The sequence below is a fragment of the Cyprinus carpio genome, chromosome A1 (assembly GCF_018340385.1).
Source record: "Cyprinus carpio isolate SPL01 chromosome A1, ASM1834038v1, whole genome shotgun sequence".
Taxonomy (NCBI): domain Eukaryota; kingdom Metazoa; phylum Chordata; class Actinopteri; order Cypriniformes; family Cyprinidae; genus Cyprinus; species Cyprinus carpio.
In genome coordinates, this window is record NC_056572.1 from 29,177,532 (window position 1) to 29,197,756 (window position 20,225).

Genomic DNA, 20,225 nt, shown 5'->3' on the forward strand with positions numbered 1-20,225 from the left:
CATTAAAAAAACAAAAACCATATTTTTGTTATTGATGCAGTCAAATTTATATCAGTACAATTAATTTTGCAAACCTACTTCTACTTTACACATTTATAATAATAATAATAATAATAATAATAATAATAATGGCAGTAGTAGTAGTAGTAGTAATCATAATCATAATCATCTTCATCATCTTAAATTATGTGCAGTTTGTTATCAGATTTTTTTTATTTGAACTATATATATATATATATATATAGATATATATATATATATATATATATATATATATATATATATATATATATAATATATATATATATATATATATATATATATATATATATATATATATATATAATTAGTAGCAGTAGTAGCAGAAGTAGAAGAAGTAGTATTATAATTTTTAGTATTAGTATTATTATCCATTCAACATGTTTTATGATATATTGCGTTACGTGTGGAACCTTTTCTGGAGTCTTATTTTGCAGCCGGCTGTTTTTCCGCTGCGCACCACTGCTGTGTTTTCCCTTGACTGTCCGAGTGTGGGCGCTTTTCGGCGGGTTCCGTTAAAATGGCGCTGTTGTTGCCAGGAGCTGAAATCCACCAGATGAAAAGCTACAGCGGTTAAAAACACACCGCGGACCGTTTCTGCTCGCACGGAGGGTAATATATACGTGCACAATGGCGGCGCTTGATCAGAAATCACCCAACGTGCTTCTGCAGAATCTGTGCTGTAAGATCACGGGCAAGAGTGAAGGTAAAGACACATCTCATTCTGACACACAGCTGCTAAAACACGATTAGTGTGTGCAGTGATGGACTACGCTGTGAGTTTCGCTGTAAACGGACAATGTGACGTGATGTGATAATGTCTGTGATTACATTAAGGGTTAGATCAGCAGCGATGGGATGCTGTAAGAGGACAGGCGGGGAAACATCAGGGAGGTGCTGGAAAAAACAGGGCCCCTGTTTCAAATGGCCCTTCATGTCAATAAAGACCCTAATGCTTCGAACTCAAGCTATTATCTCATCTTTTATCAGCTCACTGCTGCTGTCATATTTCAACTGTATGTTTGAATTAAACCTAAATCCGAAGGAAACGCAGCTCAGAGAGTCCACAATAGACATAAACAGATGAGAAACAGACATTTCACTTTATTGTTGGACATGAGCAGTTCCTCACTGGACCTAGAGACCGTAGAAACAGCAGACATAACACAGTGTGATCCCTGCTTTCAGTTTCCAGAAGAGGAGCTCATGCCTGTGTGTATAATCAGATCTGCTTGTGTATCTTCTGTCATTGTTTTCAGCTGAAGTAGCCCATCAGTTCCAGTATGCAGTGAGGGTCATCGGAAGTAATTACGCACCCACAATTGAACGGGATGAGTTTCTGGTGTCTGAGAAAATTAAAAAAGAATGTGAGTAATCTGAAACCCTGTCCTTATGTTATTCAAGAGCACTTGTGCAGTGCTGTGCAGGATTTAACAATAAGCATTTTTTTATCTGTTAGGTGGATCAGGATAGCAGTTCCAATTTATATTTGCTTTGCTAATACAAATATATCGCATGACATGAAATTAACCATCAATTGTAGTGATAATTAGAGATTGACTGCTAATCAACTATTTTTTTTCCTGATATTTAAGCATTTTTCCTTATTTGCATACAAATTTTTTGTAATATCGATTCCATGGAAAAATGTTTTATTATCTCTGTGACTGATTGCAATCTCCAAGTATAATGTATCTAGAATGGGGCAAAATGCACTTGTTTTATGCAATAAATGCTTTTTTTTTTATTATTATTTGTTGGGTGATAGTTAGAGTATTGATGAGATATGCATGTCATTTGCTGACAGATTGCCTGTAGATGTGCTACTCGTTGTTAAACAAAAAAATATCATAGTTAGCAGGCATTTCAAAATCTAGACCATCAAAAACATTAATAATTCTGATAACATGCCATTTGAAATGGACCATAATGTATTTACTGTTCTGTTTGTTACTTTTCTGACAATGTATAATTAGCTGTCTTTACTCCTTAGCCTAGTAAACAATGCTTAAACCTTAATTTGAAACTGTAGTTTATAACAAATTACAGTTATACAAATGTAAAGTTGATACACTCCTGTGTTATTTATGTTTTATATTTGACTGAGATTATTAGACTTTGTCAATTTATTTTGCCTATTGTTTATTTTTCTGCAGTTGGAAAAGCTAGGAAGATTTTTACTCAAAGTATAGTAATGGACATTCTTTTTTAATCAAATATCACTTTAAAAGATGCTGTATAATTGTTGATTTTTATTTCTTTTATTTTTTGTGAAATAAAATTGTATATTGTTAAATTATTGTACACAGTTGATCAAAGTATTAATGGGTTTTTAAGACTATTTTAAATTTTATTTTTTTATTTTGCTTTGAATGTAGCCTTTGCTGAGATGACATAAAATGGTAAATGAATAAATAAATAAATAAATAGTATAATTTAACAAAAACAGAAGTAAAATATTAAATATTAATTTTGCATTTTAGTTATTGGGAATATAAACATACAAATAATTGGTTATTAAAAAAAAAAAAAAAAAATCAAGATGGTCGATCTCTAGTGATAATGTAATACGGGGCCAATAGTGCTAGTGATAGTTCTCTCAACAACCCTTAAACTCATCAGGCCATTCTTTAATATTTCTGGTTTATACGTTTCAGATGCAAAATAATATTTTTTTTCTTATTTATTGTAGTGTTAAAACAACGACGGGAAGCAGATGCTGCCCTTTTTTCTGAGTTGCACAGAAAGCTTCAGACTCAGGTCGGTATCCAACTCATGGCCAGCACATTGAGTCTTTATTATTTCCAAGTTACATATGATACGTGTGGACTAGATATAATAAATGCCATACCATATGGTTATATTTGTTGATTTATTTGTTTCTGGTGAACAGGGTGTGTTGAAACATAGATGGTCCATCTTATACCTCCTGCTCAGCCTCTGTGAGGACTCAAGGAAGCCGTCTAACCGTGTTCCTGTATGCTCCTGAGATGTTTCTCCAGCGGCTATTCTGCAGATACTACACAATAACATAATGAAAATCATTCTGCATTATGTATAAGAGAGAGTTTCTTTTTTCCCCTACACAGGTGTGTAGTTATGGAGCTCTGCTTGCCCAGGCTTTGCCCCGTGATGTCCACTCCACCCCGTTCTACTACGCCCGTCCCCAGAGCCTCCCGCTCAGCTACCCAGAGCGCTCTGCGACTGCCCATAACTCCAGCATAGCTACCAGTGGCATCGGCAGTATGGGAGTGTTCTCAATCAATGGGCCTGGACCGACCCCTCCATCTCTGCTCACTGGGTGAGTGACCGTGATGGACCATACATTGACCATGGGCTGTCAAGCTCCTAAAAGGGCAAAAATAGTACCATAAAAGTCACATATACAACGTTGCACCAACTTAGCTATCAGTAATGCCAGGCGACACTGATACTATTGTCATGTGATCATGTGAAAGTGAAATTGGTGTTTTTTGGTCAGTTTTGGGTTTTTAGGCTTGATGATAATTCTAAAGAATTACTCTTTTTGTGTCCAATGGAAGAAAGTTATTCATACAGGTTTAAAACATCTACAGTGAGAAAATGATTTTTCATTTTTGAGGTGAACTATCTTCAAAAACAAATTTTCATGTCGAACAGCTGCAACATCCACTATGAAATACACCAATGCAAACACAACCGTTCAAAAATATGTAGTTGGTAATTTTTTTGTTTTTGAAACCGATCTCTTATGCTCACCAAAACTGTGTTTCTTTGATCAAAAATACAATTTAAAATGAAAACTGTTTTCTATTTCAATATATTTTAAAATGTGATGTATTCCTGAAATCTGATTTTTCAACAGTCATCACTATCTCTGAAGACAGAGAACTGAAGACAGACAACTTTTGCAGATGTAACCTTTTGAGATCATTGTCTGTTTATTGGTAGAATCTGACTACAGTCCGATTTCTCTATTTCTGGTTTGTTGAAAAACAAATATTTACAGATTCTTTTTTCAAGAATTGTTTTTTGTCTACAGGGAAAAGAATAATGTCCCATGTAAGGAGGTTATCAATTCATGCATTTAAGTTATTTAAAAATCTAGTAAAATGTGTTACAGGTGCTACTTGGTTTGATGTTTTTTCTTTGCATAATGTCTACACCCAACATGAGCAACACTAATATTGCTCCCATTGTATTAATTGAAACTGTTTGTTACTGTAAGCAGCTGCATACTGTTGCATCACATTGCAGTGAGTGCACGCTATGTTTCATAAATGTTATTTATTTTGAATTGTTTTATTGCTTCGTATAGTGCTTTAGAACAGCAACAATCATGACAAAACATATAGGTTTATTCTCTTCCTATTTTTTTTTTTATAGTATTTTTTCAGTAATGCAGCTGTTGTATTTGTAGCATGCTTAATTGAACCGCCATGCACTCATCTATTATTAATGCAGCTGTCTAGCACCTACAGCACTTGAGATATTTTACATTTGGCCATGAATTAAATGATTACTGGATCCATTTCACAGTAAATCTGTCAAACCAACAGCATCATTAAAGTGTCTGAAGCTCAGTGTCATTATTTGTTTAAAGCTCACCATTAGTCCCACAGGTATTCCTAATGGACAATAATGACGGGTTTAAGAAAATGGGGTTTGAGGTGAAAATGCATTTAGCAAAATGACAATGTAAACAATTTTCTTTCTTTTTTTTTTAACACCTTCCTAGAGTTTGACGTTCTTTAGTAGAGACTGGCTGTTAAATGATGAAATGCAGAGGTTTTCAGATAAACTTGAGTGTATTTATAGGAAAGTTTTGCCGCTTATATCATTTTCAGACCTGGACCCCAGGCCGTTGGTGAGTCTTTGAGAGGGTCTCGTCTAGCCTGGACTCTCCCGATCTCCAGTTCCCCCTCTGGGGCTGCTGCTGCCCCTCGTCCCCCCACTGGACCCTCTTCCAGTCCGGCATCCAAACTCCCACAAAGACAGAGACGAGATGGAGATGGCAGTGGTGAGTGTCTGCATCAACAGTCACTGTTTTGTTAAAGGAAATTCTCAGGACATTTCAGGAAATAATTGTGTGATTATATACTTAAATAAATAAGGATAGTATTTTAAAACTAAACATAGAAGTGACTGTCCACTGATAGAAACCACTGACAGGTGCCTGTGAGTTTTATGCAGTAGATGCTATAAATGTTTCACTCTGGAAACAAATCCTTGTTATATGTTTTTCAGTAGTTTTTAGACTACTTATGACTAGTAAATTGTCCTTTACATTTGATTTTTGTCCTTTAAGTGTAGAGCGATTTTCTCTATAAGAAAGAACTATTTCAGATGTGCTTAAGATGCTGTCAGCCACATGACACCTTTCTCTGTGACAGATTTGTGAGTGTGACCTTAACAGCACTTTTCTCTGTATTTTTCTATCTCCTTTTCTGGCCCGCTGAGATCGGTGAGGATGCTCTCGTCCGAGACATTCTTTATGTTTTCCAGGGAATAGATGGAAAGTTCATCAAGATGTGCAGCCCAGAAAACTGCTACAAAATTGATTCAAAGGTGATTCTTTAGTAAATGTATCTTCCTCTAATTCTGGTCCTGTCTTTCTCTCTTTCATTTTTGTTGCTCACTCGCTCACATGCAGACTTTATATAACTATAGCAACTAGACTGTTCACGGTTACCGTGCAATGTACAGGAACAATGTACAATTAAAGCTGCAAGCAGCGATGAACGGGCCCTCGCACCCGGGCTCACCGCCAGCGGGTGGCTTTTGTAAAACAGAGAACGGCGAGATATATGCGTTTAATGTGATAAATATAAGAGAAATATGTCAAAGTCATTTATTTGTGCCAATCTTCCAGCTGCCAGCTGGTGGCGCTATGATTATAACTGGATTTCGGCATGTACATTTCTTCAGTCCAGCACTTTTATCAAGCATATGAAATTTAGTGCAGATTGAACATGGAATGTTTGAGTTAGTATAAGGCATGGGGTGTCCTATTGACAACAGGTGGTGCTATGATTATAACTGAATATTGGCCTTTAGATATCTTCAGGCCATGACTCTTTCCAAATATTTGAAGTTTGGTGTAGATTGGACATTGCATGTTTAAGTTAGTGTAAAATAAGACATTTTCTGTTGTCAGCAGGTGGCGCTATGATTATAGTGGAATAATGACCTTCAGATGTGTTCAGGCCAAGACTCTTTTCGAACATGTGAAGTTTGGGGAAGATCGGACATCTTATGCCTGAGTTACAACAACTTCTATTCCCATGGCGAGACATCAAACTTTGTCACGGTGCCATGGCCACACCCTTTAATGAAACCTCAAGATGTTCACAATTTAACATCGCAAAGGCCTTTAGATTAGACTGACCAAAAAAAATTATAAAATGTCATAAAATATCTAGGAGTAGTTTGTTACGGCGTAAAACATGTCACTTCCTGTTGCCAGCAGGTGGCGCGATATCTGAATATTGGCATGTAGATATATTCAGGTCAGGAGTCTTCTCAAACATGTGAAGTTTGGGGCAGATTGTACATTGTATGTCTGAGTTATAGCAACTTCCTTTCTCATGGCGAAACATCGAAATTTGTAAGGCCGCCACAGACACGCCCTTAAATGAAACCTCAAGATCTTCGCAATTTAACATCACGAAGGCCTTAAGATTACACTGACAAAGTTTGGTGTTGATCTGAATAAATCTCTAGGAGGAGTTCGTTAAAGTACAACCCCTGAAAATTGCAAAAACTACACCAATTTTGCAGAGAAAATTCAAAATAACTGACTTCCTGTTGGGATTCGAATTTCGTACCAAGAGACTTTTTTGTAGGTATTGGTGTGTTACATGTGTGTACCGATTTTTGTACATGTACGTGAAACATAGCTTGAGGCGCACTCCGTTGAATATGTATAGGTGGCGCTATCGAGGCATTTTGCCACACCCAATGGAATATTGGCCTTCAGATTTGTTCAGGCCAGGACTCTTATCGAACATGTGAAGTTTGGGCAAGATCGGACATTTTATGCCTGAGTTACAATAACTTTTATTCCCATGGCGAGACATCGAACTTTGTGATGGCGCCATGGACACGCCCTTAAACGAAAATCTCAAGATCTTCACAATTTAACATCGCACAGGCCTTTAGAATAGAGTGACTGAAAAAAAACAATTGATGTCAAAAAATTTCACGGAGTAGTTTGTTACAGCGTAAAATATGTCACTTCCTGTTGCCAGTAGGTGGCGCTATGACTATAACTGAATATTGGCAGGTCAATCTGTTCAGGTCAGGAGTCTTATCAAACATGTGAAGTTTGGGGCAGATTGGACATTGTATGTCTGAGTTATAGCAACTTTATTTTTCATGGCGAATCATCGAAATTCGTCAGGCAGCCACGGCACACGCCCTTCAACGAAAACTCAAGATCTTCGCAATTTAACATCGCAAAGGCCTTTAGATTAGGCATACCAAATTTGGTGTTGATCTGAATAAATCTCTAGGAGGAGTTCGTTAAAATACAAGGCATGCAAATGACAAAAATGATGCAAAATTTGCTCATAAAATTAAAAATAACCGACTTCCTGTTGGGTTTCGGATATTGCTCCAAGAGTCTTTTTTGTAGGTACTGATGCTTTACATATGTGTGCCAATTTTCGTGCATGTACATGAAACACAGCTCGAGGGCTGTTGATTTTTTTAGGGTAGGTGGCGCTGTCGAGCCATTTTGCCACACCCTCTTCTGAAACCTATATCAGACGTAAATTTTCACCAGGTCTGACGCGTGTGCAAAGTTTCAGGACTTTTCGAGCATGTTTAGGCCCTCAAAAATGCGATTCATTTTGGAGAAGAAGAAGAAGAAGAATAATAATAATAATAATAAACAAAGCAGATACAATAGGGTCCTCACACCATCGGTGCTCGGGCCCTAATTATAAATGGAGTGTGAAGTTTACGAGAATATGTTCACAATATTAGCTTGCTGTGTTCTTATGAAGCTGGTTTGTAATTACTCTTTTAAATGGCACCAAAAGTAAAAAGCCTATGCAGTTGTATTTAATCATAATGAACAGCAAATCAAATCACTCAGCCATTCATAATGACTATATTGTGAAGAAAATAAACAACGCAAGTAAAATGTAAGTTGTATGTAAAGATTTTTTGATTTATTGGCAAATAACACTACTTTTTGCTAAAATTTTTATGTTCTTTGTTTATTTACTCATCCACTTCAGCTACACTGAGATGTTGGGAAAGTAATTATTAGCGGAATGTTCTAGTATAGCACTTCTTATAAAAGAACTTGTAATGTGATTTCTTATTACACAAACTTAAGTAAGGGCACCTGTAATTCCTTTTGTAAGTGCATAATGGGAAATATAGAAGCATTGATCTCACCATCAGCTGCTTCTGTCTGGCTTCAACTCACGTGGACTCATTAATCTATTTGAGCCAAGTAGCTCCTAAGGCCTTTTTTTTTTTTTTTTTTTAACATTCCTGGCAGAAGTTGTCGGTGAATAAAAGTTGATCGATCAGGTGTCCTTTTTAAGTGACACACTTAAAATGGTGCATCTGTTTGTTTGGAAAAGTACAATGTGCTTTTTATGTCCAGTGAGATGTGCTGGATAAACAGACACTCTGATGGGCCAGAGCTGTTTGTGTTTGATCTGGCCTTGACATATATAGTACTAAAACCATTAGACAACAAATGCTTGAAGACCTCTCATATAACCTAAAAATAACCCTCTATGTCAGTGTCACTTTTTATGCACTATGTGATTACATAATGCACAGAATCAATCTCAATATGAAATTACGCCAGAAGTCATTAGTTTAACTAATCCAGTTAATCTAATTTATTAATTTTTTTTTTGTATTTTTCCTTTGAATTCTGTGAGAATCTGTAAGAAATCAACCCTTCCTAATGGTGTTCAGTCTGAGATTTGCTGTAGCTTCTTCTCTGGGGAAGAAAAGTAAACTGGAACTGGATGTCTGTTTAGTAACTGTTTGCTTTGAAGGAATCTTGGTGACCTTTACAAGTGAACACTTAATCGAAGGCTAAAATGGGCCTTTTATTAAAAGCGATTAAGTGTTGAATGGAACAGATGTCGCTCACAAAGAGCCAAATTAAGTGAAAGTGGAGATTAGCCAAAGCCATTTCTTCAAACTGATGAGATGTCTTTGCCACTGTGTCACAAGGGCAGATTACATACCTACACTAAAACACACTCTGATTTTCCACACTATTCCTACAGCAGATATATAAGTTTAATTTAAAAAATAAATAAATTTCAGTCATTTTGCCTACATTAATACATTTTAGTCATATAGTCTGTTATAGTGGGTTCATAAACTCCTGCTCTGCATGTTGTAAGACACTAAATAATTGGATGGTTTGTCATTTAGGTGCCACTGTGTAAGTCTCTGAGAGACACTAGCAGCAGGCTGGCAGAACTCGGCTGGCTCCACAATAAGATTCGAAAATATACAGATTCCCACAGCCTGGATCGAGCCTTTGGCCTAGTCGGACAGGTAGGAAATGTGCCACATATGAACATCATATGCGACCTCAACCCCTACTCAAATCTTAGAATTGCAAGATAATACAACAATTTTTTTTTTTTTTTTTTTTTTTTTTTTTTGAATGAAAGTTAATACTTATTATTAGTTAATACTTATTCAGATGCATTAAAAAGAATGCAAATGCATTAAAATGATCAAAAATAACAGTAAATTCTACTACATTTTTACCATATTTTCCTATTTCAAAAAAATTCTGTTCATTTGAACTTTCTATTCGTCAAGGTATCCTGAAAAAAAAATGTTTAACAGTTCTCAACATTGATAATAATAAGAAACAGTTTTTTTCTGAGCAGTAAATCAACATATTAGTGTGATTTCTGAAGGATCATGTGACGCTGAAGATGTTGAAAATTCAGCTTTGACATCATAAGAATAAATTACATTTTAAAATAAATTGAAATAGAAAATAGTTCTTTTAAATTTTAATAATATTCTATGATATTACTGTTTTTACTTTATTTTTAATCAAATAAAATCATTAAAAACTTTTGAACAGTAGTTTGTAGCCAGGAATAATTCTTGAATTTCTCACACTATAAATTCTGTAACACTTTTGCGTGCTTTTTTTATTCTCAGAGTTTTTGTGCTGCATTGCATCAAGAGCTGAAGGAATACTACAGATTGTTGTCTGTACTTCATGCACAGGTGAGTATGGGACATGGGAAACTGTGTGTTTGACCCTGAGACATTCATTTGCTCAAGCCTGAATTTTCCACTGCTGGTTCCTAGCTGGAAAAATCTGCAGGATAATATAGTAAAGTTTGATCAAACTGACACAAAGCCTTGGGCAATTTATGTACCCTATCTGAAAAAAAATGAATTTCTGACAATTGCATCAAAAGCGGGTTGCGAAAAGCACACTGAAACAACCAAGCATGAGAAGCAGCACTATTTCAGTGGAAAAGGGTGACTGACATCTATATGTGTTTAGCTCCAGGTGGAAGAGGATCAGGGTGTAAACATGAGTGTGGAGAGCAGCCTGACTCTGAGGAGACTGCTGGTGTGGACCTACGACCCCAAGGTTCGACTGAAAACACTGGCCGCACTGGTGGACTACTGCCAAGGTTAGTGATGATCCAACGCATTGATAAGGTACATACTGCAACACAAGATTTTTAAAATGAAGTCAGCATTAATGTCAGACTCCTGAACATATTTCACAGTAATAAGGTGCATTTAATACAAAGATTTAATTTCAGATATCTGCCTCACCCTTGTTTCTCTCTTAGGGCGTAAAGGAGGAGAGTTGGCCTCAGCTGTACATGCATATGGAAAGACGGGTGACCCCCACATGAGAGCGTTGATCCAGCACATCCTTGGTCTGGTGTCCCACCCCATTCTTAACTTCCTGTATCGCTGGATCTACGATGGGGAGCTTGAGGATACGTACCATGAGGTCAGGATATACACATACACACAAACACACATACACATACACATACACACACACACACTCTGCTCGTCTTTGCAAAGTCATTCCCAGATATGCTGTATGTGTCCAGACTGTGATTCATTACTTGAGCAGTTACATTTTTAATTTGATTTTTAATAGTGTCTCTGATTTAAACTGCATAATCAACATAAGATGTTGAAAAAGTTAAATTCACTTCTGTGAATCAGTTCAGACTAGTGTTATTTCAGGATTATTTGTATGCTATTATAGTATTTATTCATATTTTGACTTGGCTTTTATTTATATATTTTCAGTTTTTATTTTAATTTTAGTGATTTTATTATGCTTTTGAATTTTTTTATTAGCTTTTATTTTTATATATATTTCTGTTTAGCTTTAATTTATTTTATTTCATTTTTAATGCTTCAACTTTAGTATTGTTTGTACACTATTATAGTATTTATTAATATTTTGAATGAGCTTTTATTTTTATGTTTTCATTTAGATGTTTGTAATTTTATGTGGTTTTGTATTCTTTATTAGGTTATTTTTAATATTTAGCTTTATTTTTATTTGTGTTTTAGTTTAATACTGCAACTTAAACATTTTATTTCATTTAGTTTTTTAAAGTTTGTTTTTCATATATAATTTATATTTGATTTGATTTGATTGTTAACAGTTATAGTTTTAAGTTTGCAAAAACACTGGTTCAGACTGTCCATTTTAATGAAGTGATTCAAAAATCTGATTGACAATAAACAAATATTTGCACAGACACACAAGCATGCAAATATTTATTTATCATTAATTTATATTTATATGCATACATATATTAATTTAGTAAAACAAAACATTTAATTTTGAATTAAATTTTTACACTGTTTTTTTTTTTTCCTTACATTTTATATTTTGTAAGTACTTGGTAGAGTTCTAAAAAAAAAAAAAAACACTTAATCAATACAAAGTTAATAATTAAATTAAAAAAAAAATTAAACATTATTGGACTTTGTTCCACCATATAATGGAAGCTGAACTCTAGCCAGTGTCCTCAAATTGACTGTTGACTTGTGCACTGTTGTGTGTCTGAGAAAACACTGCACTTGAGTGTGATTTATTGTTCCAGACACAGTGAAGCACAGTCTCCTACACACATACACCCAGATGAGGACAGATGAGGGTGTGCTAATGGGCCTATCTCCTTCCACTTTCTCTATGGCCTTCTGTCTCTCTCTCTTTCCACTATCACTCTCACATCTACTTCTCCTTGTCCTCCACCATTACCAAATGGTGTCAATGAATCTTCTTTTCTTAGTCTATGCCCACTCGACTAAGTCTGAAGTTGTCGGGCGTAGAAAAGTTATCGCCCAATCAACTCCCAGTTTCCCCTTCACACAGGCACCAATCAGACACTCCTACCTGTAATCACAGGATTTAATCTCACCCTCGCTGAAGTGTAACAGGCTTTTTCACAGTGTAATTCACCCTCCTACGCTAAGGGTTTAGAAGGTCCTAATTTTGATCGCAGTATTTATTCTTGGGAATAGTCATTTTAATAGTTGCAGTGGTGAAAGTACTGATGTGCTCTTCTTCTTTTGTTCCCTCCATCTGTGTAATTACCACAGAATGGTCATTTCTCTGTGTCAATGGAGGTCATTTATTTGTCTTCGAGCTGGAGTGATGTTTCATCAGTGAAAACATTAAGAGAATATGTGTGTGAGTGTGTGTTACAGGTGTTAGCATAAGAACTTTTTTAAAACAAACAAAAAAAACGTTAAGAACTCCATCTGACTATTAAAACGCGTGTTTAGTTCTTTGTAGCCTCAGACCCAACAGTGAAGACGGACAGACTGTGGCATGACAAGTACTCTCTGAGGAAGAGTATGATCCCCTCCTTCATCACCATGGATCAAGCCAGGAAGGTACAGCACTTGTATCATGACAGTACATCATGTACTATCATAATTTCTTTTCATGGTACATCATGTATTTTAAATTGAGTTAAAATCTGTGGTGGCATATTGTAGATGTTATTGATCTAGGAACAAGACCTACAAAAATTTGATGTTTTAAAGAAAATGTGAGCTGTGCCACCACAGTGCTGTTTTTTTTATGGATGGTAACTTGATAGTTGTTTATCAGCACTAGTCAAAAGATTCTATAAAATTTTATGTACAGGATTCTGATCCTTAAAAATGGCTTGGGACCTCCATCAGTATAAGTCTTGGGAACATAAATGGAAGATAAAATGAGCATACACCAAACATTTAGTTATTAAATGAGCACACAAATAATGTATTTGTTATATAACAATACACTTAAATATTTTAACATAAAATATGAAGTATTTTAAATTTTATTTATGTAAAATATACATTATTTTGATCTATTTCTTATAAATATATTATGTTTATGGTCATAATATATTTATGAGCACATACAACATTAAAATATAATAACTATATTACATAATATAATAATATATTATAAAAATATTAACACAAAAAGTGTAAATAATTTATAATATATTTATATTATAACATGCACAGTAAATAATACACTTATAATACATATAAAATCATATATATGTCTTATATTATCCCTGTTAAAAGCATGCAATATTTATTAGCAAAATATGTTAATATTTAATAATAATATAACAATATATTTTTCTAATATTTCGTAATACATTTATATAGCTTGTATAAAATAGTGTATAATATTTTGTATTTTATGCAAAAGATTTATTATACATTATATTCATATATATATATATATATATATATATATATATATATATATATACATATATATATATATATATATATATAAAAACATTTTAGTAAATAATATTTAAATATAATACTTATAATATGACATAATACAAATATAGTATATTTTAGTAGTAGTATGCTCATTTTGTTGCTCTCCAGGAAAAAGTGTACTAAAAAAAATATATACTAGCACCCTTGTCCTCATGTTTGACCTAACCTATATCAACCCCCCAGTACACACTAGGAAGGGTGTGTTTTGCACAGCCAAGCACCCTTCACATTTTCGTCCAATTTAGCTGAGTTAAGTCATTAACTAATAGTGATTCATTTTTTTGACTAAATTGAGCCTTTAATGATGTGTTTTCTGCCTTTCTGTCCTTCTCCAGGTGCTGCTCATTGGCAAATCCATCAACTTCCTGCATCAGGTATGCCACGACAGGACGCCGCCGGGAAAGATCATGCCCGCCTCCAAATCCACCGACTCTCCCAAAGATGGTGAGCTAGCGCTAATGCAGTCACTTAAAATAGCTGCGTTTATGCTGGCTAATGCGATATTTGTTGCTATAATGGCAGTTAATAGTTAAATAACCCGCTGAAAGCAAGGGATGGAGAAACAGGAGAGAGAAGGATTGATCTGTTTTAGAGGAAAGTGCTGTTTTTGACCACTTGTCTGAGCTGTAGTTGTCCATATCGATGCTGGCTATATTTAACTTCTTTGCTAGCATGGCTAATCAATGCTCTTAGGCTCTAGCGTACATCTCTGTCCTTCAGTGTGTATTTCTAGAAGGTTCTTTATTTTCTGGTGTTTTGATTTTTTTCGTTCTATGCATTGACTTTGTGTTTAACTTTTTCTGGCCTTGAAGCTGTTTGGTCCTTACATGTATATCCTCTTTGTATAACCTTGCAAAAACTAACACAATCATGGTGATTTAGCTATAGTTAGTAACTTGTTTTATTGTTTTTCAAATTTACTTTGAATCTAAGTCTAATTTTTGTTGGTTTCAGTGGTTTTAATAGTTAAAGTTTGTTCTTTTTTTTTTTTTCTTTTTTTATTCTTTGTCACTTAAGAGATTTTTTAACTATACAAGTGTTATTTACACATAAAATGAGTAAAATATTTGTCATTTATGTACCAAAATCACAGCTAAAAGTAATCATTTGCTGCATGGTGGATATTGGCTACCCAACCCAAAAGGATGTATCAAAATAGTTTATTTTCACACACTGTGTATCTGTTTCTCAGCGGCGGAGTTGTTCACTGATCTGGAAGGGGCCTTTCAGAGTAAAATTGATGCTGCTTATTTTGAGACCAGTAAGTATCTGTTGGATGTGTTGAATAAGAACTACCAGCTGCTGGAGCATCTTCAGGCCATGAGGAGATACCTGCTGCTGGGCCAGGGAGATTTCATCCGTCACCTCATGGACCTTCTCAAGTAAGTGTGCTCACGGGTGCATAGACGTCTCCGTTTTAGCTTTACACGAGTGTGTTTGATTTCATTGTTGATTTATAACTAGTCTTTTTCTTTTCTTCGACTCATCGATCTCTCTTTATCTCTTGCTCTCTCTCAGGCCAGAGTTGGTGAGGGCTGCCACCACTCTTTACCAACACAATCTAACCGGTATCCTGGAGACCGCTGTCAGGGCAACCAATGCTCAGTTTGACAGTCCTGAGATACTGAAGAGGCTTGACGTCCGGCTACTGGAGGTATGTAGAAGGGACGGAGTCAAAAAACAAACAAACGAAATGCAGGCTGATGGTACATTCCAGTACATAATTGTGCATCACTGAATGTGGATCTGGTGTCCTCTTTTGTCCAGGTTTCTCCTGGGGACACTGGTTGGGATGTGTTCAGTTTGGACTATCATGTAGAGGGACCCATTGCCACGGTAAATAAACTCTTTAACTCATTAACTTTGCTTATCCACATTCCATCCTTTCACTCTGACATTGTGTGTGATGTATATTTCCTCATCAGTCCACACTCACCGTCTGCATGCAGCAGGATTTTTCTAATCACTTAAAGTTATTCTTTACTGTTAGCCCATAATGCATTTGGGTTTTGACCTGGGAGAGATTTAAAACATTAAACACTAAATTACAAAAATATGTATTGCATAGTTTTTAGCATTCTAGTCTTGGTCTGGGTCTTGGAACCAGACCCTCCAAGTAGGTCTGTGTAATAAATTGAGTTTGTACGATATATCAACATATTTTTTATAAGCGATATGGTATGTGGCAATACGGTTTATATTGATATACAGTAGTTAGATTTTTCATATATTATGATGTTATGATGCCTGAATAACTTGTAGTCTTTAAAATGATTGGTTTTAGTTTTTAGTGTTTTTTTTTTTCTTATTTATTTAGACAAAATGTGCAGAGTTTTAATATTAGACATTAATCAGTTATTGGTCATGACATTTAAAATAATGATCAGCTTTTCAAATTGGGCCAGAATGCTTATATCAGTGCATCCCTAACCACAGTGTATGTCATGCCTGTGTCAGGTGTTCACCCGTGAATGCATGAGCCACTACCTGCGAGTCTTCAACTTCCTGTGGAGGGCCAAAAGAATGGAGTACATCCTCACAGATATATGGAAGGGTCAAATGTGTAATGCCAAACTGCTGAAGAGCATGCCGGGTGAGTGCTATTTTCATTCTGTTAGATGTTATAAAACCAACTTAATCTGTTTGCCAGATCTACCTTTCTCAGCAGACAGATAAGGTGTGTGCTGTGTATTTGTGCAGAGCTCTCTGGTGTGCTGCACCAATGTCACGTTCTCGCTTCCGAGATGGTTCACTTCATCCATCAGATGCAATATTACATCACATTTGAGGTACGTCCTTCTGTATGTTTGTCTTTTTCCTGTTTCTCTTTCTAACATGTGAGCTGCATTATTTATGATATTGTTCTTGTGTCACTCTAGGTGTTGGAATGCTCTTGGGATGAACTGTGGAATAAGGTCCAGCAGGCTCAGGATCTGGATCACATTATAGCAGCTCATGACGTTTTCCTGGACACCATCATTTCTCGCTGCCTGCTGGATGTGAACAACAGGGTACGATGCACTTACACAGGCTAATTGTGTACCGGTGGTGATCCCTCATACTTGTCCTCATTTCTGTCCTCTGTGTGTGTTTGCAGTCTCTGTTGAATCAGTTGCGCGCAGTGTTCGATCAGATCATTGAGTTCCAGAATGCTCAGGACACACTGTACCGCTCCGCTCTAGAAGAGCTGCAGCTGCGAATCCAATTCGAGGACAAGAAGAGACAGAGGGAAGAAATGGTATGTACAGATACCAGTGCTTTTCCACACATTTAATGTAAGTTTTAGGTAATGATATTTATTGATATTCATCCTGTATACTGTATGCAGTCCAAAAGAAAATTTTGGCACATTTTGACAAGTGCAATCAGGACATTTTCCAGCTATAGAGATCTTTTAGTGGCCATGAAATTTTTTTTTTTTTTTTCACTTTCCACAGAATGGGATTATTTAAAATGGGAACTGTTTATTCCTTGTGAACCTGTGACAAACAAGCATAGCATCATTATTACGTGCAGCATTACTAAAATATGACCATCATATCTATACTTTTTTTTTTAAAACCTCCAGAATGCCCCATAGATTTTCTATTTCTAGTGTAATACTGTAGACAAATATTGCTTACAACTGATGGAGGATTATTTTTTTTAAAAGAACATTGAAAATGTATCACCATTTCCCTAAAAAAGATTAAGCAGCACAACAGTGTCCATTGATAATAATGCCATTGATAATAATAAAAATGGTTTCTTGAGCAGCAAATCAGAATATCAGAATGATTTCTGATGGATCATGTGACACTGAAGACACTGGAGTAATCAAAGCTGAAAATCCAGTTTTTCATCACAGGAATAAATTACAATTTATAATACATTTAAACAGAAACAGTTTCTTTAAATTGTAATATTTCACAATATTACTGTTTTTACTGCATTTTGATCCGATAAATGCAGCTTGGTGAGCATAAGGGATTTCAAAAACATTTGTAAAAAAATTTACCAAATCCATATCAAAAACAAAGATGGCCATTGCAATAACCTTAAGTTCAAAGAAGGCAAGACTTTTGTAAGCCAGAACATTCCTAATAGTTGATGTTCATCACTGTAAAGGCATCTGATTATTTCCATGCAAAGAGAATTATGTTCCACTTCTTTATTTGAGTCTGGAAAGTGGCCTTTAGTAAAGGTATAGGCCAAAACAAGAGTGGCTGCTCCTTTTATGGGGACGGTGTTGGTTTTCTATTGTCATTGATTTTTTTTTTCTTCTCTCATGTCAGCTGAATTGCTGTAAACAAATGTGTGTGAGTGTGTGTAATTTTCTGTGTTTGTTTATAGCTCTGTTTCTGTGTGTTTCAGGGTGAGTGGGGTGTAACAGCAGAGCAGGAGGCTGAGGAAAACAGACGTGTGCAGGAGTTTAAAGACACCATACCAAAAATGTGCTCTCAGCTCAGATTACTCACACACTTCTATCAGGTACCCACACACTTTAATATGCTCACCAAATAAACCAAATATCATTTCATGCATGCATGAAAAAGTGCTGAACCAATAAGTCCTGATATGATCTGCTTTCAATATGAACCAATGCTAATTATTTCAAACCTGATAATGTCGATGAATAACAAGTCATCTATATATCATATACCACTAAAACTATTTAAATTATATTATTTATTTATTTAGGGACAATTCACAGTATTAACTGTAACATTATTAGCTTTAAGATAAATTTCATCTGTTGTCCGTGGGTGGCAGGTACAATACCAAGAGATAGAAACATGTGAGCTCATTGTTAGAGTCTAGTAAGATCAACATTTTGTACAAAAACAAGCATCTGAAGCTCATATAACCCCGAGATTGTTCTTTCTCTTGTCCTTTAGGGCATAGTGCAGGAGTTTCTGCGGCTGCTAATGACGGATGAGAGTCTTCAGTTCCTCAGTTTCCGTCTGGACTTCAATGAGCATTATAAGGCCCGTGATCCGCGCCTGCGGCCCTCTCTAGGGGCCACTAGAGGGAGAAGAAGCTCCAACATCTGACCTTGCAAACTTTGGGAAATTTTATGTTATGTGGTTGCTGTCAAGAGACTGTTTATTAATAGGGCTACTCAGAACTTTTCTGGCGCTCTGTAAGAAACTCATATAACAGGGAAACTGTTTATAGAATATCCTATTTCAATGTCATCGCCAAATAATTTCAGTCACACACAATTGACTATCTAGTGGTTTTACAGTGTAACTGTCTGTAGCACAAGGTCACAGGCCTGTTTTTTTTTTTTTCTCCACTTAATGTTTGAATATTATTTCTGTTTTTGTAAAGAATTTTTTGTGTTTACATTTTTGGTAATATTTAATATGTTATTTACACTGATTTTCTTCTAGTGCTCTTTCTTTTCTCATTTTGAAGCAATTCTGTTTGTCTTAAAGTCTCCTTATGTCGGAAAGAAAAGACAAATGTGGCTGTGAAGTCCATTTCCATTATTACGTATTATATATTCTTGTTAAGTTTGTAATTATACAGGCTGTGATCTTTGTACTGCGTGTAAAAAAAGAAAAAAGCGACCTTCAATGTCAACCAGTTCTTTGGTTTATATGAATGGACCTGTTAAATTACATCCACTTAAATGAACTACATGACCTCTGTAAGATCCTGTAAACTCACCTCATTTCGTATCTGCAAAATCAATTACCCACAATGCTGTGTGATCTTAACAAGCCTCAGGTTGATACTGTGAGGACAAAGTTGCTATTCTGAAGTATCGAATTATTATGGGCAAGATTATAATTTACTCTTGTAGTGTTTATCCCTTGTCTTTCCCATGTTCATGAAATGTATTGATGGAAATGGCTTGGTAAAGCTGGTGAAAATGAGTCTCGCCCTCCTCCCCAGTAGTGCACACTTTTGTGGTGAAGATAAATTGACTGATAAATTTATTTTGTCCTTTGATTCAGTGGAAAAGACAGCGAGGTGTCACTGCAAGTGTTTTTATCTGTCTTTTAATGTGTTGCAGGGAGTTGAGGGTGAAGCAGAGTAAAATGATTGTCCATTAAAGACTCCTTCACTGTATAGCACATGTGTACAAAAGCAGAATTCAAAACGAGCAAACATCCTGTCATTCTTTTCTCGAACAAATAAACCTTTTTATATAAAATAAAAACGTGGTCACTTTCCTTTTGGTTTTAAAGGTAAATTCAAAGTGCTAGTATCAATAAAGATGTGGTTTATAATTAAAATGAATTAAAATTCACATGTGAGCAAGATATTTTATTACTAAGTTTTTGGACTTAATATTGAAGATAGTTCACTATTGAAACACAAGAATTTGGTGGAAGTTGGTGTACTTGAGTTTGTTGCACTGATTTTATTGCTTTAAATTTACAGCAACAAAAAAACTTACAGCTGAA

General features: G+C 35.4%; 1 protein-coding gene across 1 annotated transcript; it reads left to right on the plus strand.

Annotated features, from left to right (window-relative positions):
- The first annotated feature begins 483 nt into the window (after positions 1-483).
- LOC109091167 (gamma-tubulin complex component 3 homolog) lies at positions 484-19,978 on the plus strand. The gene is made up of 22 exons (XM_042761194.1): positions 484-745; positions 1,299-1,406; positions 2,732-2,799; positions 2,933-3,016; positions 3,129-3,340; positions 4,866-5,037; positions 5,473-5,586; positions 9,436-9,561; positions 10,189-10,257; positions 10,544-10,676; positions 10,842-11,008; positions 12,814-12,924; positions 14,163-14,271; positions 15,020-15,209; positions 15,346-15,481; positions 15,595-15,663; positions 16,285-16,420; positions 16,528-16,616; positions 16,707-16,838; positions 16,925-17,065; positions 18,181-18,297; positions 18,705-19,978. Exons 1-22 carry the CDS (start codon positions 670-672, stop codon positions 18,858-18,860), a joined length of 2,715 nt encoding a protein of 904 aa, XP_042617128.1. The 5' UTR covers positions 484-669; the 3' UTR covers positions 18,861-19,978.
- Positions 19,979-20,225: the final 247 nt, after the last annotated feature.